Source organism: Cetorhinus maximus, chromosome 1 (assembly GCF_964194155.1).
Source record: "Cetorhinus maximus chromosome 1, sCetMax3.hap1.1, whole genome shotgun sequence".
Classification (NCBI taxonomy): domain Eukaryota; kingdom Metazoa; phylum Chordata; class Chondrichthyes; order Lamniformes; family Cetorhinidae; genus Cetorhinus; species Cetorhinus maximus.
This window is the reverse complement of record NC_135879.1, coordinates 237,126,623-237,152,921: the sequence shown is the minus strand read 5'-3', so window position 1 is coordinate 237,152,921 and position 26,299 is coordinate 237,126,623. Positions and strand designations below refer to the sequence as shown.

At 43.8% G+C, this 26,299-nt stretch overlaps 1 protein-coding gene across 1 annotated transcript in view; it reads right to left on the bottom strand.

The window, feature by feature from the left end:
* LOC144688041 (dedicator of cytokinesis protein 2-like) overlaps positions 1-26,299 on the bottom strand; it is a 1,154,257-nt gene that overhangs the window by 162,829 nt on the left and 965,129 nt on the right. Inside the window, exons 35-36 of the mRNA XM_078554696.1 lie at positions 21,443-21,599; positions 4,664-4,704 (exon numbers count right to left, since the gene is read on the bottom strand). Of these exons, the coding sequence (XP_078410822.1) occupies positions 4,664-4,704; positions 21,443-21,599 (198 nt within the window). The remainder of the gene's footprint in view (positions 1-4,663; positions 4,705-21,442; positions 21,600-26,299) is intronic.

Sequence of the window (26,299 nt, the reverse complement as noted above, 5' to 3'; positions counted from 1 at the left end):
TTCCTCCTTTAAGATGCTCCTTAAATCTATCCCTCTATGACCAAGCTTTTGGTCATCAGCCGTAACATCCTCTTAATGAGCTTCATTCTCAGATTATGCTTCATAACACTCCTGTGAAGCATCTTAGGACATTTTATTGTGCTATATAAATACAAGTAGTTGTTGATATTGTTGCAGTCTGGGCCTTGAGGCTGGTACCCTCATGGTCGGTATATCTCAATTCCACATTGCACTTACCAACTTATGTATCAAAATGTTCTGTGGCAGAGATTTTAACTCTTAAAGCGCTTATCAAGATTCAATGGCTTAAACACTGTAAAAGCAAGGGCATAGATATAGCTGTGGAGTGCACGCAACAAGAGGATTAAAATCCAAGGGTGAAATTGTAGTGTACTGGGTTAATAGAATAGAGATGCTAATGAGTGATGAAGGCTGATGCAGTCATGTGCTAGAGACTCTATAGCAGACAGGCAGCACTGAGAGGAGATGTGCCTACTCAGTAACCCACCTTGTATATATTGTACATGGGGTACATAAACTAGTTTTGAGCAACTACCTGAGTCAGGCTACAGTCCAGTTCATAAGATGCACAACCTAGCTCATCCACCCATCAAACAAAATTATGAGGAGAGAATATACAAAGTTGGGCTGTATCCCTGGAATTTAGAAGGTTACGTGGTGATTTGATTGAGTTTTTCAAGATATATAAGGGGAACAAATAGAGTAGATAGAGAGAAACTATTTCTGTTGATTGGAATGTCTAAGGCTGGGGAACGGTATTACAGCTAGATCTTTCAGCAGTGAAAACACAAAGGGTGGGAGATGTTTGGAACTCTCTTCTGCAAATGACAATTGCTGCTAGACCAATTGTTAATTTTAAAACTGAGATTGATAGATGTTTGTTCACCAAAGGTATTAAGGGGTATGGGTTTAGGTCACAGGTCAGGCATGATCTCACTGAATGGTGGAACAGCTCGAGAGGCTAAATGGCTCACTCCTTTTCCTATGTTGCTGTGTTTCTGTGCTCCAAGAGTTCTCTGTGCAGTTCTTTTTTAAAAAATTATTTTATGGGATGTGGGCGTTGCTGGCAAGGCCAATATTTGTAGCCCATCCCTAATTACCCTTGAACTGGGCGGCTTACTAGGCCTTTTCATGGGCAGTTGAGAGTCAACCACATTACTGTGGGTCGGGAGTCACATGTAGGCCAGACCAGGTAAGGACGACAGATTTCCTTCCCTAAAGGACATTAGTGAACTAGATGGGTTTTTCTGACAATCGAGGAGGTTTCATGGCACCATTATTGCCACAAGCTTTTAATGTCAGATATTTTATTAAAAAACTGAATTTATGAACTCAAACAGCTGCTGTGGTGGGATTTGAACCTTTGTCTGCAGGCAAATAGCCAGGACTACTGAATTACTAATCCCCTGACATTACCACTTCGCCATTCTGCTATCTATATTACACAGAGGCTATAGAAGCACTGGAGAAAATGCAAAAAATGCTTGAGGATACAAACTTACAGAGAGGAAAAGATGAGCTGGTCCACGTGCCATGATGGCCAGAGAAACATGGTTAAATGCTTCTTCCCCGACAGCCCACCCAGCCCATGCCTCCCTATTATACCTTCGCAACCATGTGATCTTTTGGAACTTAGAGATGACACCAGAACTTAGAGGATATATCTACCAGGAAAAAGTGTACAGGATAGGTGCTCTGGTTCTTAGAAAAGTCAAGGTTAAGAGGTAATCTGAGGGAGGTCTTCAAATTTACAGAACGGTTTGATAGACTACACTGAGAGCAGATGTTTTGAAGAGGTCAAAACTAGGGACCAGAAATATAAGATAGAAACAGAGAAACATGGAAAATAGGAGCAGAAGTAGGTCATTCTGCCCCTCAAGCCTGCTCTGCCATTCAATATGGTCATGGCTAATAATCCACCTCAACACCATACTCCTGCTATCTCTCCATACCCATTGATGTCTTTAGAGTCCAGAAATCTATTCATTTCCTTCTTAAATATATTCAATGACTTGGTTTCCATGGTAGAGAATTCCAAAGGTTCACCACCCTCTGAGTGAAGAAGTTTCTCCTCAACTCAGTCCTAAATGGCCTACCCATATCCTGAGATTGTGGCCCCTTGAACCTCCAGTCAGAGGAAGCAACATCCCTGCATCCAGTCTGTCCATCCCTGTCAGAACTTTATATGTTTCTAATCGGCCCAGTCTCTCCTCATACAACAATCCTGCCATCCCAGGAATCAGTCTGGTGAACCTTTGATGCACTCCCTCTATGGCAAGTATATCCTTTCTTAGGTAAGGAGACCAAAATTGCACACAATACTCCAGTTGTGATCTCACCGCTCACATTCCCACCAAGTTTTGTGTCATCAGCAAACTTGGAAATATTACATTTGGTTCCCTCATCCAAATCATTGATATATACTAGGGCCCAAGCACTGATCCCTGTGGTTTTCCACTCGTCATCGCCTGCCAGTCCAGAAGAGACCTATTGATTAGTACTTTCTGTTTACTGTCTGCTAACCAATTCTCAATCCATGTCAATATATTACCTCAATCCCATGTGCTTTAATATTGCACACTAACCTCTTACGTGGGACTTTATCAAAAGCTTTCTGAAAATCCAAATACACCACATCCACTGGTTCTCCCTGATCTATCCTACTAGTTATGTTCTCAAAGAACTCCAGTAGGTTTGTTAAACACGATTTCTTTTTCATAAATCCATGTTGACTTTGTTTAATCCTGTTTATATTTTCTAAGTGTCCTGTTATCATATCCTTTATAATAGGCTCTAACATTTTCCCTACTACTGATGTTAGGCTAACTGGGCTATAATTCGCTGTTTTCTCCCTCCCTCCTTTTTTAAAATAGTGGAGTTGCATTTTCTACCCTCTAACCTAATGGGACTGTTCCAGAATCTACAGAATTTGGAAGATGACAACCAACACATCCACTATTTCCATGGCCACCTCCCTTAGTGCCCTGGGAAGTAATCAGACCCTGGGGATTTATTGACTTCCAGTCCCATTAATTTCTCCAGTACTTTTTTTTTTAAGCAATACTAATTTCCTTCAATTCCTTCTTTCACTGGACCCTAGGTTCCCTAGCATTTCTGGGAAGTTATTTGTGTCTTCCTCCATGAAGACAGAACTAGTTATTTAATTGCTCTGCCATATCCTTGTTCTCTATAATAAATTCTCCTGTTTCGGACTGTAAGGGACCTACATTTGTCTTCACTAATCTTTTGATTTTTACATATTTGTAGGAGATTTTAAAGACCTTTTTATGTTTTATGTTCCTTGCAAGTTTACTCTCGTACTCTATTTTTCCCCTCTTAATCAATATCTTGGTCCTCCTTTGCTGAATTCTAAACTGCTCCTCATCCTCAGGCTTGCTATTTTCTCTAGCAACTTTATATGATTCCTCCATGGGTCTAATACTATCCTTCATTTCTTTTGTTAGCCGTGGTTAAGCCGCTAATAGTCACTAATAAATCCAACAAGGGAAGCAGGAGAAACGTCTTTACCAGGAGAGTGCTGAGAATGTGGAACTCACTAACGTGGGGAGTAGTTGTGGTCCATGAGGAAGAGGGGAATAGAAGGATGTTGATAGAGTGAGATGGGGTAGGGTTTGCCCATCGGCGAGCAGGGGGTGGGGCCCCTATTTAAATTTTCAGGTAGGTGGGGGCTCTGCAAAACCAGCTGTGTGCCCGCCGACCTGTCAATGGCCAACTGAGGCCATTGACAGAGTCATTAAAGTAATTAATGGACCTGCTCGTCCAACCTTAAAGTTGGCGGGCAGGCCGGGAGCCCTGGCGGGCATTAGAAAAAGAATGAAACCTCATCCACGGGCGGGATGAGGTTTCGTGTAGGTTTTTAAAAATTTAATTAAAGTTTTGAAAAAGGTTATGGACATGTCCCAACTCATATGACAGTGTCACATGAGGGGACATGTCAGGGAATTTTTTTTTCTCTACTTTTAATAATTTGTACAGTAGAGACGATCTCCCTGAGGCAGCACTTAGCCTCAGGGAGATGAGTGCGCTCTATCGTGCGCACGCTCGAAAGAGCACACTCTCGGGTTTAGGGAATCCCCCCCCACACACAGGGAGCGCATTGCGCTTCCGTGCGGATGACAATTAAGGCCCGCCCACATAAAATGGCGGCGCACACCCCCGATCGGGGGCACCGTTTGGACGTGCACTTTCGCACACCTGCCCTTCAACTTCCCCCCCAACAGAGGGGGGGGGGGGGGGGAATCCTGCCCATGAAGTAGTTGAGAGGAAGTTTGATTGGAGCAGAAACACCAGCACAGATAAATGGGCCAAATGGCCTGTTTCTGCGCTGTAAAATCAATGTAATTAGATGTAACATAATGTAATTCTATGTAATTTGATGTAATTCAGTGTAATTACAAGGGACACCTTGCACATGAGATGTGTTAACGTCTAGCGTAGTATCCAAAAGCTTTGGGAAATCCTGTGCTTGTGAAAAGGTGCGAGATTAGTGCAGTTACTTCTCCTCTGCACGCTCTCAAAGTAGGTGCCAGGAACGCGAGAGTTTCCGACTCACTCACACTGATGAGGATTTGTCAAAGTGAAAGAGCTCGATTGATTGAAGGTCAATGTCCTACACACTCACCGTATGTACATTTCCTCTCGGTCAATGTCTTTGTAGAAATTCTGCAGAGGGGGAGAAGAAAACAAAATGAGCCGTTTAGGTGGTAATACAAATCATCAAGGCTGTCCCTTTCCCAGGGCCCAAAAAAAACAGAGTCTGGCGTTTACCCTGTGGGACTTCCGGCCTCGTGTTTTAGGGATCACAGGTCTTTTTTTATTATTCGGTCATGAAATGTGGGTGCTACTGACTAGCCCCGCATTTATTGCCCATCCTTGTTTGGCCTTGTTCAGAGGGCATTTTAGAGTCAACCACATTGCTGTGGATCTGGAGTCACATGTAGGCCAGGACGACAGATTTCCTTCCCTAAAGGACATTAGTGAACCAGGTGGGGTTATTTTTTTTATATGACAATCGGCAATGGTTTCAAGGTCGTCATCAGACTTATGTTTCCAGATTTTTAAATTTATTTTTTATTGAATTCAAATTCCCCGAGCTGCCACGGTGGGATTTGAACCAAAGTCCCCACAGCATTACCCTGGGTCTCTGGATTACTGGTCCAGGGACAGTACCACCACCGCCTCCCCCAATGTTTCATAGTTATGTTCCGCTCTCAACAACAAAAAAAAGCAAATGCCTGAACAAGACCCGAGCACAAAACCTCAATGAATATTCCAATCCAGCATTGCATTGTCTGAGCTGCTCTCTTTCGGGTGAGGGGTTAAACTGAGTGCCCGTCTGCCTTCTCAGGTGGATGTAAAAGGTCCTACGGCCACTGATCCGAAAAAAGAGCAGGAAATATTTCTCCAGTGTCCTGGCCAATCTTTACCCCCTCAACCAAGATCACTGAATAGATTATCAGGTGTTTTACCTCATTGCTGTTTGTGGGAGCTCACTGTGCGCAAATTGGCTGCCGCATTCCCTACGTTACAACAGTGAGTACACTTCAATTGTATTTCATTGGCTGTAACACGCTGGGGCACCCTGAGGTCGTGAAAAGCTTTATCTAAATGTAGGCCCTTTCTTTCTATGACTCAAAGGTTGTGTCACCTTCACACGCCAGTTGAATAAGTTTATTCAGTGAGTAGCTGCGACATCTCAGGAAGATCCCAGATCCAAACTACAGGCTGTGCTAAGCTCTCTGACCTCACTGAGGACACCGCAATTAGACTCAGTACCTTTAGGTTAGGATAAGGTGGGGGGATGGGGGGGGAGGGGGAACAACACCAGCTGATTGCTCTCCTACAGCCCCCGCTGGAAGGATTCATCTTTGCGTGCGCGCAAGTCCCGTGGGGCCGGGCTGCGATGCCTTCCACAGTCGGATAGCCTCGCTGTCACGCTTCACGTTACAACGAATTTGGCCAAGGCGATGTTGGTAGAACACTGTTCCTTTAAGGAGCCCACGGTTTCAGGGGGAGGAAATTAAGAACCTTAAAAAAAAAGTGTGATCCGACTCTAAGTTCGAGTGGCGCCTCCAGTGACCTTAACCCAGGGCTACATTCTGAAACATTTCTGCCATTGTTCCTCTATTTCAGTGTTATTCTGTTAATGCCAGCTCCTCGGCTAAAACCCTTTGCGAAAGCAGCAGAAAGATTTTACTTTTCTTCTCCCCTCCCCCCGACAACTCTATGACTCCTGGGGTGTGAGGGGGCTGGGTGAGAACAAAATAAAGATTCTGCATGGAAGCGATCCGGATGACTGTTGACATCCCTCAGCCCAGGCGGTCATGATAGGTAAAGGCAGCAGTGACTTGTTTGTGACGACGGGCGTAGTTTTACCCGGCAACCAGGGTTTGGGCGGGTGGGATGTCATTAAAGGCAACGCCCACAATCCCTCCGGCCTTGGCAGGGTGAGGCCAGGGCAATTTTAATCCCCAGGCCTCACCTATGTGATGTTGTCAGCTGTTGGTGAGTGTGAATGGGCAGTAGTACATGCAGGGAGGGCACTTACAGGAGGGATCTTCAAGTGGAATGCAAGGGGAATGCAATATAAAGATAGGGAAGTTTTTTACAATTGTATAAGGTGTTGATGGGACCATATCTAGAAAACTGTGCACAGCTTTGGTCTCCTTATTTAAGAAACGACATAATTGCATTAAAAGCAGTTCAGAGAAGATTCACTCAGCTTATTCCTGGGATAAGGAGGTTACCTTGTGGGCAAAGGCTGTTTTAAAGCTGGACTAAAACTCATCTTCTCCCAACCCAAAGAGCAACTTTTAGTTAGTTACTAAGTTAAAGAAAGATTAGAAAGTAATCACCGAACTCCAAGTGAAGCAGTTTAATGCAGCCCAAAGCAGCTGTGATCTTATCAAATAGCCAAGCAGGCTCAAGGGGCTGAATGGTCTACTCCTGCTACTAATTTACGTGTCCGTATGTAAGCGGGGTCTGAGGGCAGTGGAGGCCTGAATTTTACTCATGGACCGAGGATGGGCTTCAGCGGGTGAGTCTCCCAGGCAGCAGTTTTTAACTTGCTGGACAGGGAGAATAAAAGAGTGTAGGAGTTTAATTGCCTTTTTAGAATTGATCATGTGGTTCTCGTGCTTATGTGAACTACATGTGTTTTGTTTAAACTTTTCTCATCACTATAGACAGAATGATGCAGAACAGAAGGCCCGTTGAGCCTGTTCCAGCTCTTTGAAAGTGCTATTCAATTAATCACACCTCCCTCTAGATCTGCAAATGTTTCCTAATTCAAGTGTTTATCCAATGCCCTTTTGAAAGTTACTATTGCATCTGCTTCCACCACTCTCTCAGGCAATGCATTCTAGGTCACAAGTCCCTGCATGATTTTTTTCCATGCTGCTGCTGTTTCCCTTGCCAATTTCCTTGATTACGCGTCCTTTGATTACCGACTCCACTGCCTTATTTCCCTTATGTACTCTGTCGAAGGCCTCCATGATTTTGAACACCTCTATTAAACCTTCTCTCCTCCAAGGAGAACCATTTCCCTGGCAGAAACTTGTTCCTGCCTTGGAAGTCGGTTGAGGACAGGATGGGTTCTGCCTCTGACACCTCCACAGTTAAAGTAGGCGAAGAGTTTTTGTGGTGGGGGTGGTATAACCTGGCCTTGGGCTCGGTGGCATGAAACTACTAGGTGAGAGTTAATTGGCTTGCCACTTAGCTTTTGCCTGATTGTCTTTTCCATCGATGGAAATGGGTGGTGCTTTAAGCGGGCTGTCCATTAGTTCTCGACTGTTTCATGCAATTGATCCCAAGCCCAATTTTTACCCCTTGAGCTTTTTTTTATTCATTCATGGGCCAGCATTTATTGCCCATCCCTAATTACCCTTGTCCAGAGGGCATTTTAGAGTCAACCACATTGCTGTGGGTCTGCAGTAACACATGGGCCAGGTAAGGATGGCAGGTTTCCTTCCCTAAAGGGCATTAGTGAACCAGATGCGTTTTTACGACAATCAGCAATGGTTTCATGGCCACCATCCGACTTTTAACTCCAGATCTTTTTATCGAATACAAATTTCACCATCTGCCATGGCGGGATTTGAACCAGGTCCCCGGAGTATTACCCTAGGTCTCCAGCCAGTAACAATACCACTATGCCACCACATTCCCCCTAATAATAATGTAAAGTGAGGTTTCGATTCAGGATGATCATGAATATTCCTTTACTACCTTCCCAAGGAAAGGCAAGTGGACGAAGCAATCATCTTTATAAACTGTGACAGTCATGTCATTAATTCACCCAAATACCATTGTGGCCCGAGGCCCAATATCAAGCCCCTTCTCAGACCTCCCAGTTGTGAGGGGATGTAGGGGATGAAGGGAAGAAAGAATTCCATCTCAATGTCTAATTTCAGGCCTTCAAGAAAACGGGCCTATGAGAATTCCCACCTCAATGAGTGAATTTAAGAACATGAGAAATAGAAGCAGGAGTAGGTCATTTATTAGATTACTCATAAAACACAGAAAGTTAGCTCGCAGGAATAACAAGAAATTTGGAATGCAAACCGCATGTTGGCCTTTATCACAAGGCAATTGGAGTACAAGACTAAATAATTCTTGCTACAGTTGTACTGCGCTTTGGTGAGACCACACCAGGAATACTGTGTATAATTTTGGTCTCCTTATATTAGGATGAATATAGTAAGGTTGGAGACATTACAGTAAAGGTTCACTATACTGGTCACTGAAGAGAAGGTTATCCTATGATGACAGGCTGAGTAAATTGGATCTATAATCTCTGGAGTTTAGAAGGATGAGAGCTGATCTCATTGAAACATTTAAGATTCTGAAGGGGTTTGGCAGGATAGACACTGAGAGGTTGGTTCCCCTGCCTGGGGAATCTAGAGCACGGAAGCACAGTCTCAGGATGAGGGGCCGATCATTTAGGACAGAGATGAGGAGAACTTTCTTCATTCCAAAGCTCCTGAAGCTTTGGAATTCTTCAGGGTTGTGGATGCTCCTTTGCTGAACATATTTAAGGCTGAGATAGACAGATTTTTGGCCTCTCAGGCAACCTTGGGATATGGGGAGTGAGTGGGAAAGTGGAGTTGGAGCTATGCTCATATTGAATGATGGAGCAGCCTTGATGGGCCGTACAGTCTAGGCCTGCTCCTATTTCTAATGTTCTTGTGTTCATTTGGCCCCTTGAACCTACTCCGCCATTCCATGAGATCATGGCTGATCAGACTGTGACCTCAACTCCACTTTCCTGTCTGTTCCCATAACCCTTGACTGTCTTGTGTATCAACAATCTGTCTAACTCAGCCTTGAATATATTCAATAACACTGCATCCACATCGCTATGAGGTAGAAAATTTCAAAGATTAACTCTGAGTGATTAAATTCCTCTTGATCACCACCTTAAATGGGTGACCCCTTATTTTTAAATTGTGCCCCCTCGTTCTATATTCCCCTTTGAGGGGAAACACCTTCTCATCATCTACCCTGGCAAGCCCCCTGAGAATCATGTCTGTTTCAATAAGGTCACCTGTAGAAGGAACTTTTCCCCTTGGTGGAGGGATCAATAATCAGGGGGCATAGATTTAAGGTAAGGGGCAGGAGGCTTAGAGGGGATGTGAGGAAGAATTTTTTTCACCCAGAGGGTGGTGGGAATCTGGAGCTCACTGCCTGAAAGGGTGGTAGACGCAGAAACCCTCATAACATTTAAGAAGCATTTGGATGTGCACTTGCGATGCCATGGCATACAAGGCTATGGGCCTAGTGCTGGAAAATGGGATTAGAATAGTTAGACACTTGTTTGACTGGCGCAGAGTCGATGGGCCAAAGGGCCTTTTTCTGTGCTGTAGACCTCTATGACTCTATGACACCACTCATTCTTCTAAACTCCAATGAGTACAGGCCAAACTACTCAACCTTTCCTGATAAGGCAACCCCTTCATCCCAAGAATCAACCTAGGTGAACCTTCTTTGAACTGCCTCCAATAAATAAAACAAATATATGAAAAGATTTACACTTCTCCCACACCCTCAATGCTGGTATGGTTTAGATAAAAATACGGCACCACAATCTTAGGTCTTTTAATTAGCAAATTCCTATCTAGTCTTTGAAGGCTTACATGGTCCTCTTTAATGCATAGTATCAGTCTCAGAGGTCTCATCTTTGTTTGGTACTAATGATTCATTGAATAAAAAGTCTGTAATGGGCACACAGGACTGAAGGCATCAGAGGAGCTAAAGGCTTTAAACTCTCCTTTGATCCTCTGATTTTCAAAAACTCGCTGGTTCACTTCTCCTTCGATATATAAAACAAGCTCCCAAGCCAAGGTTCATTGCCCGTCTCCTGGCTTAGAGCTGCAGCAAGCTTATCAAAAATTCAATGCATTGCTGAGCATGAAGGACTGTGAGGAGTGTCCTGGAGAGCCAGTGAAACCATATTTAATAACTAAAGAAACCCATTTTCTATCGACACATAGCAAATAAAAAGGAAAACGTCTTCTAATTATTTGAAGGGATTTGTTTTAGGTGTCAGCCATAGCTCAATAAGTACCGCTTTCACTTCTGAAGGTCCACTCTACCCCCACTTCAGCACATAATCCAGTCTGACAATCCCAGTGTATAACTGAGAGAGTTCTACACTGTTGGGAGGTCCCATTTTCCAGATAATATATTAATTTGAGGGCCAGTCTGCCCCATAAAATGGATGTAAAATATCCCATGACACTAATCAAAGAAGTGCAGCTTAAAAAAGTACTTTCAAAGTATTTAATTGCCTGTAAAGCATTTTGGGACATCCTGAGGTCATGATATGCATAAATGCAAATCTTTCTATATTTTTCTTTTTGTTTGGCTTTCAGAGACGCTAGACTATCCAGGACTTGAAAGCGCACATTTACCATCAGGTCATCAAAATCCAATATTCGTTGGACTACTAAGCTGGGCAACACATCACCATGAAGCCTCTGACCCCTTCCTAACTATGTGGCTACGGTCAGCTGTATCCAAGCCTTCCTTACTCTCAAATGGCACCACGCATCCAAAAATGTATCAACGGGGAACAAAAATGGGAGCAGCATTAACGTCGGGCTGTTTAGAACTCTCTCAACTAGACTTAATTGACAAATCTGCATTCAGACAAGAGTCAGATTGTAGGACACCGCCAAGGTTAAAAAGGAGACAGAAAATTAGGTAGTGCCAAAACTGAGTTTTAAACAATGCTGTAACAGGTTTCCCCAGATAGGAGATTAGGTCCAGCAAGCTTTTATGGAAAATTAAGGGCTGACGACGTGGACAAAGAAGTCCTTGGCATGAGGGAAGAACTGTACTTCTTCAAAGAAGCTTGACAGGGTAGATACTGAGAGGATATTTCCTCTCATGGAGGAATCTAGAACTAGGGGGCACAGTTTCAGGAAGTGGGATCTCCCAATTAATATGAAAATGAGCAGGGATGTCTTCTCCGAGGGCCATTTATCTTTGAAATTGTTTATCACGGAGAGCAGTGGAGGCTGGGTCATTGCATATGTTCAAGGCTGAATTAGACAGAGTTTTGATCTACATGGGAGCCAAGGGTTATGGGGGACAGCAGTAGAGTTCAGTTTAGATCACAATCATATCAGCATGATCTCCATTGAGCAGCTAGGCTCAAGGAGCTGAATGGCCTACTCCTGCTCCTATTTCTTAGGCTCCTCTGTTCTTATCAGGTGATCTTCAGCAATGATGGGAGCTGCATTTGAGATCAGAGGAGGCAATGAGAACAAGAAAATCAACAGATCAAGGATTAAGAACGGACCATCAAAGCTAAAAGCTCGTAGCCAATGTTCGGCTCTGCAAAAGAAAGATGAAGAACAGGCGTCTTAATTAATGAGGGGAAAAAAAAGACACAGTATCACTGAAAAGCATGAAGGGGTAATGAAGAGGTGGTGATTCAACCAGCATTCAGCCGGATGTAGTCACCGAACGAGAGCATTTGAACGGACCCCAATTATCCGACTTTTAATGAGGAGCTCATTAATTTTGTCGATTCTGTCCCAGGTTTATCACAGAACCGGTAGTGCATTTTACAACAATCATCAATTTGGTGCCGAATCTGAGCTTCAGTTGAGTGGTCTCTGTGGGCCTTCTTGAACTGTTGAATAAACAATTAAGTGGGACCCGATAAAAAATTATCTTGAAGACTGACAGATTTTGGAAGATTATCGTGTTTCAGATTCTAAGTCAGGACAAAGTACATTGATGTTGCTTCTGATGTAAGAAGAATTGATTGGGGAAGAATTTGCATTTATATAGCAACTTTCACACTTCAGGATGCCTCAGACTGCTCTGGGAAGTGCTCTGATTCACTGTTACAATGTAGGAATAAATTACCAGGTCATTTTTTTTTTTTAGTTACTGATGGAGGGATAAATTTTCATGGACACTGGGGATAAGTCCCTTGCTCTTCTTTGAAATAGTGTCACATGATCGTTTATGTCCACCTCAGAAGGCAGAGAAGTGGGCCTCAATTTAACATCTCATCTGAAAGATAGCATCTCTGACATTGCAGCATTGCGGCAGCGCTGCACTGCCAATCAAGATTAAGTTGATTGTTTAATTCAGGCCACTAATCAGGAGATAACTGAAAGCCTTTATTTACTTGGAACCTATAGTGAATGAGGAACCTCATGTACACAAGCCCTGACAGCTTTAGGGACAAACACAATACTGATTAAGAATAGCAACTTGCATTTATAGAGTACCTTTATCCCAGATAAACACCACAAGGCACTTCACAGGAGACAAAAAAGCAGATATTAGGTCAGGTGACCAAAAGATTAGTCAAAGAAGCTTTTAAAGAACAAAACCTCTGATTATTGTTCGAGTCGCTGGAATGGGATTTGAACCCATAACCAGCTTGCCTCAGAGATGCGAATGCTATCAATCACCAAAAAGGTGATTTTATAGTTTGAGAGATTTAATTTTCAAAAGTGTCTTGATGTACTACTTTGATATAGGTGCATCTTGGCTAAATTGGTATCGCTTGTCACCAAGTCAGAAGGCCAGGGGTTGAAGCCGAAACTCAGTGAGTGCATAATCTAAACTGTCCTTCAGGTCAGCACGGAGGGAGTGTAGCTTTGTCAGGAGTGCTGTTTACCAAGTATTACAAAGTGTTGAAAGCAAAGAAACAGGCCATTTGGCCCTTAGGGGCCCTTGTCAGTGTTTAAGCTCCACACAAACCTTCTCTTCATCTAACCTCATCAACATGTCCTCCAACTCCATTCTCCCTTATGTACTTAGCCAGCTTCCTCTTAAATCCATCCATGCCACTCAGCTTAACTACTCCCAGTGCAGCAAGTTCTACATTCTAACCATTCTCTGTGTAAAGAGGTTGCTACTGAATTCCTTATTGGATTTATTAGTGGCTATCTTATATTTGTGGCCCCTAGGGTCTCACCCACAAGTAGAAACATCTTCCTTGCGCTTATCCTATTAAACTCTTTCATAATGTTGAAGACCTCTATCACATCACCTCTCAGTCTTCACTTGTCTAGAGAAAATGCCCCAGTCTGTCCATTTTTTCCTGATTTAGGTATACTCTCAGTTCTGATATCACTCTACTAAATCTTTTCTGCTTCTCCAGTGGCTCTATGTACTTTTTATAAGGTGGGAACCAGAACAGTGCACAGTACTCGCCAGTGCAGTTTAACAAAATTTCTACGCCAATGTAACATAATCTCTCCGCTTTTCAATTCTATCCCCTCTAGAAATGAACCCCAGTGTTTTATTTGCTACTTTTGATGACTTGATTAACTTGCATTGCCGCTTTAAGTTTTAGAACCTGAAGACCGCATCGGCCTTGAGGACAGGAAGGATCCCACGGCGCAACATATGGAAAGGCAGAACAGCTCTCTCAGTATCCTATCCAGCGTTTCTCCCTTCAACACAGCCAAAAGAAGATTAAGTGTTAATTGGTCTCATTTTCTGTTCATGGGGCCTTGCTGTGCTCAGTTGGCTGTTGCGTCTCAACTACCCACACATCCATTCATTACACTTCGAAATTAACTTGTCGGCTGTGAATTGGTTTAAGATGCGGGGAGGTGTTGTTTAAAGGCACAAAGGAGTCGTACACACAGGCAATCACCACCGTGGTACCAGAGGTGTTTTAAATCACCTAATTGGTTTGTCACTGTTCTTTCATTTCAAACCGGCTTCAGCTCTAACTCGGACTTGTGAGGGGATGAAGCTATCCTCTCCCTCTACCTGCAAGGATCTGAACTAAAATGAGCTTCTGGCAGGCCTTGCATTTGGACCAAAAAAAAATCTCCCAATAAGTGAGCACAAATTAGCAGAATGTTAGCAGCCGCTCTCAGTTGACTGTTTAAATCAAGTCACTAATCAGGAGACAATTGAAAGCCTTCATTTACTTGGAACCAGTGAGTCTGAATGAGGAGCCTGATGTACAGAATCCTTGACAGTTTTAGGAATAAATACTACACTGGAAGAAATATGGAGAATAACAACTGCCATTTACATGACTACCTTTATCAAAATATAATGCATCCCAAGGAACTCCGCAGGAGCATAATCAGACTAAATGTAACACGGAGTCAAAGAAACAGCGATCAGGATGGGTTACCAAAGGTTTGGTTAAAAAAGGTCTTAAAGGTAGCACCTCCGATTATTACTCAAGTCCCTGGAGCGATAGAGAGGGGCAAGGCCATGGAGGGACCTGAGCATGGAGATGAGAGTTTTAAAATTGAGGCATTCGAGAAGCCAGGTGGATGAACCAAGTGAGCAATGTTCATCTCTGATTTATATTAAAGGACGTTATTGAGTCAGAGGTAAGAAATATGATTTTATATCTGGTCTTTCCAATATCTGCTCTAGAAACATCATGGGAATTAATTTCCTCAGGGCTTTGGAAGTGGAAACACAGCAAAGGCTATGGGCCCTAACGACATCCTGGCAATAGTCCTGAAGACTTGTACTCCAGAACTAGCCACATCCCTCGCCAAGGTGTTCCAGTACAGGTACAACACTGTAACTCACCAATGCTCAATGTGGAAAATTGCCCAGCTATGTCCTGTCAACAAAAGGCTGGGCAAATCCAATGTGGTCAATTACCGCCCCGACAGTCTAGTCTCAATCTTCAGCAAAGTACAAGAAATTCAATGAGGTTCTTTCACTTGGCAGTTGACAGGTCCTCAACATTAAGTTGTAAGATTTGGAGGGCAGACCCAATTGCCATAAAGCAGTTGTTGAGACTGGGATTCTGCAAGCGGTCTCTTTCGCAGTTCAATAGTTTCCCTTAAAATTCGGTCTGCTGGTAGGGTTATTTGCTTCCCTAGGGGGGCCTGGGTACTGATGGAGAGCGTGACATTAACGCTGATCCATTGCCCTCGTCAGTAAAGTAATGGAAGGTGTCACCGACAATGCTATCAAGCAGCACTCACTCGGCAATAACCTGCTCACTGATGTTCAATTTAAGTTCTTCCAGGACCACTCAGCTTCAGACCTCATTACAACCTTGGTCCAGATATGGCCAAAGGAGCAGAACTTAAGAAGTGAGGTGGGAGTGACTGCCCTTGACATTTGTTGCAGAATTTCAAGCGTCTGACCTGCTCTAGTATTTACGTGGCTTAAGCTTCAGATCAATGGTAAACCCCAGGATGTTGATAGTGGGGGATTCAGCAGTGGTTATGCCATTCAATGTCAAGGGGAAATGGTTAGATTGTCTCTTGTTGGAGATGGTCATTGCCTGGCACTTGTGGTTGGATAAATTTTACTTGCTACTGCATGTGGTTGCATGTGTGCATGGACTGCTTCAGTATCTGAAGAGTTGACAGTGGAATTAAACTTCATGCAATCATCAGCGAACATCCCCATTTCTGACTTATGATGGAGGGAACGTCATCGATGAAACAGCTGTAGATGGTTGGGTCCAGGTATCTACCCTGAGGAACTCCTGCAGCAATGGCCTGGGGGCTGAGATGATTGACCTCCAGCAACCACAACCATCTTCCTTTGTGCTAGGTATGATTCCAACCAGTGGAGAGTGTTCCCCTGATTCCCGTTGAGTTCAATTTTGCTAGAGTTACTTGACACTATATTCAGTCAAATGCTGCCTTGATGTCAAGGGCATTCCCTCACACTTCACTCTAGAATTCAGCTCCAAGTTTGGGCCAAGGCTATAATGAGGTCGGGAGCTGAGTGGTCCTGGCAGAACCAAATTGAACATTGGTGAGTTATTTCTGAGTAAGTGCCATTAGATAGCTCTGTCGGTTAAATCTTCCATCACTTTGCCGATGATTGACGGTTGGCTGATGGGGAAGTAACTGATTGGATTTAATTTGTCCTGCTTTCTGTGGACAGGACATACCTGGGCAATTTTCCATATTTTCGGGTAGATGCCTGTATCGTAGCTGTACTGGAACAATGAGCATTTGTATTGAGGTTAAAACAAATCAGAAATAAAAAGCAGGTATCAGTAAGAATGACCATGAAGCTGTCCGATTGTCATTACTGCCCAGATGGTTCACTAATGCCCTTTAGGGGAGGAAACTTGCCATTCTTCCCCAGCCCAGGCCAACATGTGACTCCAGTCACATGTTTGGACCAAGAGAGTGCCATAAGTGCTGCCCTTGCCAGCAAAGTCCACATCCTGAGAAGGAAATCTTAAAAAAAAAGCATCCAAAATTTTAATTTCCTTATGGCCTGGAAATCTCTTTCCTCAGAAGCTGTTGCAATGGGACTAGTGATCTAGAGGCCCAGGCTAATGCTTTGGGGACACAGGTTTAAATCCCAACATGACAGCTGGCGGAATTTAAACTCAATTAATAAAACTGAAAGCTAGTCTCAGTAATGGTGACCATGAAACTACCATTTATTGTCATCAAAACCCATCTGGTTCACTAATGTCCTTTAGGGAAGGAAATCTGCTGTCCTTACCCGGTCTGGCCTACATGGGACTCCAGATCCACAGCAATGTGGCTGGCTCTAAACTGCTCTATGAAATGGCCTAGCAAGCCACTCAGTTCAAGGGCAATTAGGGATGGGCAATTCTGGTCTTGTCGGTGATGCCCACATACCCAAAGAATAAATTAAAAGATAAAAGCAAAATACCCCGGATGCTGGAAATCTTGAAACAAAAATAAAAATAGCTGGAAAAACTCAGCAGGTCTGACAGCATCTGCAGAGAGGAATACAGTTAACGTTTCGAGTCCGTATGACTCTTCATCAGAACTGAGGAAATATACAAATGTGGTGAAATATAAGCTGGTTGAGGGGGGTGGGACAAGTAGAGCTGGACAGAGGGCCAGTGATAGGTGGAGGCAAAGAAGAGATTGCCAAAGATATCATGGACAAAAGGACAAAGGGGTGTTCACGGTGGTGATATTAGCTAAGAAATGTGTTAATGGTGACATTAAGGGTGGAAAGCAGGACGAGCAAGTAACAGATAGCCTAGTGGGGGTGGGGTGGGGGGAAGGGAACGAAATAGGCTAAAAGGTGGAGATGAAACAATGGATGCAAATACACTTAAAAATAATAGAAATAGGTGGGAAAAGAAAATTTTATTAAAAAATATAAATTATTGGAAAAAGGGGGATGGGAAAGGGGGTGCGAATGGAGGAGAGAGTTCATGATCTAAAGTTGTTGAACTCAATATTAAGTCCAGAAGGCTGTAAAGTGCCTAGTCGGAAGATGAGGTGCTGTTCCTCCAGTTTGCATTGAGCTTCACTGGATCATTGCATCAGGCCAAGGACGGACCTGTGGGCATGAGAGCAGGGTGGTGTGTTGAAATAGCAAGCGACAGGGAGGTCTGGGTCATGCTTGCGGACAAACCGAAGGTGTTCTCTCCAGAAGATTGCATTGGGAGCAGTGAATGCAGTAGACTAAATTGAGGGAAGTGCAAGTGAAGCGCTGCTTCACCTGAAAGAAGTGTTTGGGCCCTCGGACGGTGAGGAAGGGGAAGTAAAGGGGCAGGTGTTGCACCTTCTGCGGTTGCATGGGAAGGTGCCGTGGGAAGGGGTTGAGGTGTAGGGGGTGATGGAGGAGTGGACCAGGGTGTCAGAAACTGGAAATCAATTGTAAATTTCAAAAGAGAGATTGGTAGGATTTTCTATGGTAAGGATGTTAAGGAATAATGAACTCATGGCGTAAACTGAGCTCATACAGATAAGCACTGATCCAGTAGAATGGTAGAATAGGGTTGAAGGGCTGAATGGTCCTACTTTCCTTCACTGACTTCAGCCTCACCCCACCAGCCTCACCACTTTTTATTTAGTTCAGTTCCTCAAAGAGAGGGGCTCATTTTCTTCATCACAACTGTGCCCTTCATTAGAATTTTGTCTCAAAATGTTGCCGTGACATTTTCTGTGCTTGGATACTGACTGACTTTCCAGAGCTTTCTGTTCTTGTTTCAGAGTTCATTTATTTTCTACTTGTATCACCTAATCCAGGAACATTTAACACTGACAGGAATGCAAAACTGCTAACCTTTCTCCTTCCTCTGTCTCCATTCCCCATCATTGGCATTTCTCAACTTAATGAGCAAAAAATTCAGCTCAATATTTAGAATAAATAATTTTTAATTGTTATCAGAAAAAGGCTAGCAGAACAAGTATGGTAATAAGCAATAAATGCCAGAGCGATTCATCCATCCTGAACTGTTTTATTAACGATTTGCAAAGATAAATGATTCAGCAGGCACCATGCTTGAAGAGGGAATCCTGCAGCAAACTAAATTGTTTATCATTCTAATATAAATAAAGGGATTTGGTAATTTATGTAAAATAAGTTTCTCAAGTGGCAATGAGTGCTTGAACACAGTTTCCATGTCAGAGGTCTTGGTGTTCAGGGGAAAAAAAACATGCACGCACACATTCCTCAGTTTTACAAATAGCATGTCAAACATGAAAAGATGGGGAACTATGGCAACATAGAACATTTACAGCATGGAAGGAGACCATTTCGGCTCACTGTGCTCATACTGGCCAAAACAAATCCCTCTTTCCAGCTCTTTGTCTAAAGGTCACATCACTCATTGTGTAGGGGGTACTTATTAGCATGGATAAAGGGTTGGTTAGCTAACAGGAAGCAGTGAATAGGGATAAATGGGTCAGTTTTAGGTTGACAAGTTATTACTAGCAGGGTGCCACAGTCCAGTGCTGGGGCCTCAACTATTTACAATCTATATCAATGACTTCGATGAAGGGACCGAGTGTTTCTAAATTTGATGTTGACACCAAGCTGGGCTGGAAAGTAAATTGTGTTGAGGACATAGTCTACAAATGGATTTAGATAGGTTAAGTGAGTGGGCAAAAAATTGTCAGATGGATTATAAAGTCGAAGAATGCGAGGTGATTTTATTGCATCATATAAGATCCTGAGGGGTCAGCTGGGTTTTAATGACAATCCAGTAGTCTCATGGTCACCATTAATGATACCAGCCCATTCCACTAAACAACACACCATTAGAAGTGGTTAGCAAATCCTGCTACCTCGGGTCCAGGGTGACAGGCAATCTGTCCCTTGATGCAGAACTTGATACACGCATAGGGAAAACAGCGACCACCTTTGGCCAACTCACAGAACGTGTATGGAATAACATCAGGCTGACCTTTAGGATGGTTGTGTGGCTGTGAAACATGAACAACTTACAGCTATCAAGAAAAGAAGCTCAACAATTTCCATCTTTACTGTCTGTGCTGCATTTTGGGTATATCTTGGCAGGGCAAAATGATGAGTGTGGCAGCCCTCTCAAAGGCAGAGCTCTCAAGTCTCTTTGACGTCAAACAGAGTTGGCTTCATTGGCTCGGGCATGCCCGCAGAGTGGCAGATGGTCGCATATCTAAGGACTTTCTGCATGGTGAGTTAACTAATGCCAGATGACCAGCGGGAATCCCAAAGCTCTGCTTCAAGGACGCGTGCAAGCGTGCCCAGTTCTTGTAACTACAGTATTTTATATGGCTAGTCCAGTTCAGTTTCTGGTCAATGGTAACCCCCTATTAACATCCTGGGGATTATCATTGACCAGAAACTGAACTGCACTAGCCATATAAATACTGTGGCTACAAGAACAGGTCAGGGGCTAGGAATCCTGTGGCGAGTAACTCACCTCCTGACTCTCCAAACCCTGTCCACCATCTACAAGGCACAAGTCAGCAGTGTGTTGGAATACTCCCCAACTGGCTGGATGAGTGCAGCTCCCAAAACACTCAAGAAGCTTGACATCATCCAGGACAAAGCAGCCCACTTGACTGGCACCACGTCAACAAACATTCACTCCCTCCACCACCAATGAACAGTGGCAACAGTGTGTACCATCTATAAGTTGCACTGCAGGAACTCACCAAGGCTCTTGAGACACCACCTTCCAAACCCATGGCCACTACCATCTAGAAGGGCAAGGGGAGCAGACACATGGGAACACTGCCAACTGCAAGATCCCCTCCAAACCATTCACTATCCTGATTTGGAGATATATTGCTGTTCCTTCACTGTCACTGGGTCAAAATCCTGGAACTCCCTCCCTAACAGCACTGTGGGTGTACCAACACCACGGTAACTTCAGCAGTTCGAGAAGTCAGTTCACCACCACCTTCTCAAGGGCAATTAGGGATGGGCAATAAATGCTGGCTTAGCTAGCGATAACCACATGCTATAAATTAATAAAATAAATATAAGAGCCCTAACCATCGATTATCGCACCTGGATGTAAATGCATTGGAGGTGGTTCAGAGGTGGTTTGCTAAGTTGATACCTGGAATGAGTGTGTTGTCTTATGGGGAAAGGTTAGACAGGCTGGGCTTGTTTCCACTGGAGCTTAGAAGAGTGAGGGGTGACTTGATTGAAGTATTTAAGATCCTGAATGGTATTGACAAGGTAGATGTGGAAAAGGAAGTTTCTTCTTGTGGGGAAGTCCAGAGCTAGGGAGCACTGTTATGAAATTAGGGATCACCCTTTTAGGACAGAGATGGGGGAGAAATTTCTTCTCTCAGAGGGTTGGGCAATTTTGGAACTCTCTGCCTCCAAAGAGGGTGGAGGCAGGATCATTGAATATTTTTAAGGCAGGGGTCGATAGATTCTTGACAGACAAGGGAATCGAAGGTTATTGGGGCTAGATGGGAATGTAGAATTCAAAGCACAAATAGATCAGCCATGGTCTTACTAAATGGCAGAGCAGGCTCGAGGGGCTGATTAGCATACTTCTGCTCCTATTTCTTACGTTCGTAATTGGTCACTTTTGTCTGTAGTTATCTTGTGAACCTGTGACAAACTACCCAAAGTTGTGAGTAGCAACCCATTGTTAAGTGCTGCAGGGACAAATAATTTCTTCCCCTGATACGAAAGCCTTTTATTGGAAGAGCGCAGATTTGGGTTTCACTCCAGAACGACTTCTGTGACTTACCAACAGATTTACAGTGCAACTCATGTTGTGGGCTTTGTTTTCATCGTTCATTACAGTCCTGTAGTCCAGCAGCCTTTCCAGCAGGCCGGTTACCAGGGTAACAAACATTTCACCTTGCTTTTCCAGGTAGTGATACGTTCTGCAGTGTTTCAATAGGCTAAATTTAAAATAAAACACAAAGAAAAGTATGATGAATTGTAGGCTTTTCTGAGGAATCAGAACATAAATCAGGCATTGCACTCACCTAACCATAATGGATGTGTCTGAGAGAAAGCATAGGTCAATGGATGAGATTCGGAACCCATTGCTTATCAATGATGGTCACAAAACTAAGGTGTCCCAACTCCTTTTGCTTTCTGGTGCTGTTTTTAAGCATACAACACTTGTTGTCCCTTTGCAAAAATGACTTCCCACAAATTGTTTTGCCAATTCTATCTTTGGTACCAGACATTCACATGCCCAATTATTGTTAGTTTTGATAAATGTGGGATTTGCATTAATGTAATACAGTACTTTATCTTGGTACCCAAAAAGAATCATATTCGACTTGAAACGTTAACTCTGTTTCTCTCTCCTCAGATGCTGCCAGACCTGCTGAGCTTTTCCAGCATCCGCAGTATTTTGCTTCTATTGTAGTACTTTATCACATTGCTTAGGAACAGCTCCAAACACTTCCCATAAAATGAATTATGTTTCAGTATCCTGAACAACTAGCCAGGATCGCCCACACCCTGAAAAAACGTTCATAATAAAGAAAGACTTGCATTTATATAGCACCTTTCATGACTTCAGGACATCTCAATGTGCTTTACAGCCAATTAAGTACTTTTTGAAGTGCAGTCACTATTGTCATGTTGGAAATGTGGCCATCAATAGGTGCGCAGCAAGCTCCCACATCAGTAACGTGACTAGATTATCTGTTTTTGTGATGATAATTGATGGATAAATATTGGTCAGGGCACAGGGGATAACCGCACGACCTCTGCTCTTCAAAATAGTGCCACGAGATCTCTTACAGCTACTTGAAGCCAGCCGGGCCTCAATTTTTCCTCTGACAAGGCAGCATTCCCTCAATTCAACATCTCATCTCAGGCATGCTAACTCTGCAAGTACGGCAGTAATGCCCAGAAGAGTTTGCCTGGATTATATGCTCAAATCCTAATGGAGGATTCGATTCCACAAAGTATTGGCACAGAATTCACTGAGTGCGACAATGTGTTAAGATGGAGGATATCCATAGCAAATGAAAAACATATACTCAAAATAAGACAAACATTTCCAACTATTAATTATCTGGCCATTTATTTGCATTGCCATTTATGGGATGTTGCTGTGCACAAATTAGCTGCGTTGTTTCCTGCTGAAATAACTGTGATTGCACGTCAACAGTAATTCATTGGTTTTACAGCACTCAGGGACATACTGAGGATGTGAAAGGCGCTACATAAATGCAAGCTCTTTCTTAAGTTTTCAGTGAGTGAGGCCAAGGTCATGCCTGCCCAGTCAGGCAGGCGCAAAGGAAACGTATGACACGACTCCAGGAATATCAGGGTACTCTGACAATTTATCTCTGAACCGACACAAGTTGAACGGATTATTGATGAAAAGACAGACATGTTGCCGAAGCTTTTCCTCTTGCACCCATGAGGACAAATGCAAGAATGCCAAATTTCAAACTATCACAACAATTTATACTTCAGGAGAAAAGGGTTATGGGTTCTCTGATCACTAGCACATGACTATCGATGTGGCCTTGCTGCGTGCAAATTTGGTTGATGTGTTTGCCTGCTTTACAAAAGTCACTACGCTTCTAAAATAGTCAATTGCCTGTGAAGCGCTTTGAGACACACTGGGGTGCAGTTTGAAAGAAAAAAAAAGTGTTTTCGTCATGACCTCCATGACGTCCCAATGCACTTCACAGCCAATGAAGTTTTCTTTTTCATTTGCTCATGGGATGTGGACATCATTGTCTTGGCCAGCATTTATCGCCCATCTCTAATTGCCTTTGAGAAGGTGGTGGTGAGCCATCTTCTTGAAATGCTGCAGTCCATGTAGTGCTGTTAGGAAGGGAGTTCCAGGATTTTGACCCAGCGACAGTGAAGGAACGGGGATATAGTTTCAAAGGATGATGTGTATCTTGGAGGGGAACTTGCAGGTGGTGGTGTTCCCATGTATCTTTTGTCCTTGTCCTTTTGGGTGGTAGAGATCACGGGTTTGGAAGGTGCTGTCTAAGGAGACTTGGTGTGTTGCTGCAGTGCATCTTGTAGAAGGTGCACACTGCTGTCACTATGTGTCAGTGATGGGGGAGTGAATGTTTGTGGATGGGGTGCCAATTAAGTGGGCTTTGTCCTGGATGGTGTCAAGCTTCTTGAGTGTTGTGGGAGCTGCACTCATCCAGGCAAGTGGGGAGTATTTCATCACACTCCTGACTTGTGCCTTGTAGATGGCGGGCAGGCTTTGGGGAGTCAGGAGGTGAGTTACTCGCCGCAGGATTCCTAGCCTCTGACCTGCTCTTGTAGCCAAGGTATTTGTATAGCTGGCCCAGTTCAGTTTCTGGTCAGTGGTAACCCCCAGAATGTTGATTGTACTTTTGAAACCTAGTCACTGTTGTAATGTAGAGAACATTTAAGAAGAACATTTAAGAAACAACATTTAAGAAGTATTTAGATGAGCACTTGAAATGCCATAGCATACAGGGCTACGGGCCAAGTGCTGGAAATGGGATTAGAATAATTAGATGCTTGATGGCCAGCACGGACATGAAGGGCTGAAGGGCCTGTTTCTGTGCTGTATAACTCTATGACTAAACACGGCAGCCAAATGTTGCACAGCAAGATCCCACAAGCAGCACGCTGATAGTCTAGACGAATGACCAGACCATGTGCCCACCCTAGCATTGTTCCCAACAGCTTCTGAGCAAGGGGGGCCGGTTGTGGAATATTTTCTTGGGTGAGTTCAGTCAGGTTGCCAGCCCTGAAGCTTACCAGTGGAGATTGTAGGCGTCCTTGGCCAAGGTCGGTATGCCTCATATCACTTGGCATATCAACTGCTCTTGAGATGCCAGGTTCTCCATCCGAAGCTAGGAGTGAGGCCTTAGAAATGCTCCTGCCTCCCCACCAGCCCGTCATTAACCTTATAACTGCAGATGAAAGGTCTGCTCTTCACAAGTCAAACCAGTAAAAATGGTAAGGGGCTGAAACTGGAGGTACAGTTAGATGCAACCCATGTAATTTTGGATCTGTGTTTTCATGTCGATGGAGCAGAGCTTTTTGTTTGAAGGCAGCCTTGTCTCCCCAGAAACACAAGATAAACTGTCAGAGTTCCCTCACACATTACTTCAAAATCTGCTTTAAACATCAGTCACTGGATCAGGTGCAAAGCAATGATTTGACACCTCCGCTGGAAGCAGAGTTGCTACAATTAATTACCTCTCCAGCCACGCTTCTTTTAGTTTTATTTCAGCTGTCAATGTTCTTTATCAGCTGGTGTTCTTCACCGTGGCTTAAAAGACCCGCTTTGTGACCCAGTGAGAAAAATACAAACTCGCTGTCTGTAGACGATAGAGGACGTCCTCCCACGGGGGAGTTTGGAGGCAGGGGTGTTGCATCGAATCGGGAGGGAGGGTGTGGGGTGGGGAACCCCACAACTTTCCCACCTCTGCCCCGGTTCAGGCTCGTGGGCAGCCTTCCATCCCAATGCCAACTGAGGTCCTTAAGTGGGCAATAAATGCCGCCATGAGTGCCCCGGTTATCAGGTACCGAGTGCCTGATCGAGGGACCCTGCATTCGGAAGCGGGGACCCGTTGAGAATTTATAATGGGGAACAAAGAAATGGCTGACCAACTAAATACATACTTTGGTTCTGTCTTCACAAAGGAGGACACAACTAACATACCAGAAATGTTGGGGAACACAGGGTTTAGTGAGAGGGAGGAACTGAAAGAAATCAGTATTATTAGGGAAATGGTGTTGGGGAAACTGATGGGATTGAAGGCCGATAAATCCCCAGGGCCTGATAATCTACATCCCAGAGTACTTAAGGAAGTGGCCCTAGAAATAGTGGATGCATTGGTGGTCATCTCCCAAGATTCTATAGACTCTGGAACAGTTCCTACAGATTGGAGGGTAGCTAATGTAACCCCACTATTTAAAAAGGGAGGCAGGGAGAAAACAGGGAATTATAGACCAGTCAGCCTGACGTCGGTAGTGAGGAAAATTCTAGAGTCCATTATCAAAGATTTAATAGCCGAGCACGTGGAAAACAGTGACAGAATTGGACAGAGTCAGCATGGATTTATGAAAGGGAAATCATGCTTGACAAATCTACTGGAATTTTTCGAGGATGTAGCTAGTAGAGTTGGTGACGGGGAGCCAGTGGATGTTGTTTATTTGGACTTTCAGAAGGCTTTCGACAAAGTTCCACATAAGTGATTTGCATGTAAAATTAAAGCATATGGGATTGGGGGTTGTGTATTGAGATGGATAGAAAACTGGTTGGCAGACAGGAAACAAAGAGTAGGAATAAACGGGTCTTTTTCCGAATGGCAGGCAGTGACTAGTGGGGTACCACAGAGATCAGAGCTGGGACCCCAGATATTCACAATATATATTAATGATTTAGATGAGGGAATTAAATGTAATATCTTCAAATTTGCAGATGACACAAAGCTGGGTGGGAGGGTGAGCTGTGAGGAGGATGCAGAGATGCTTCAGTGTAATTTGGACAAGCTGAGTGAGTGGGCAAATGCATGGCAGATGCAGTATAATGTGGATAAATGTGAGGTTATCCATTTGGTAGCAAAAACAGGAAGGCAGATTATTATCTGAATGGCTATAAATTGAGAGAGGGGAATGTGCA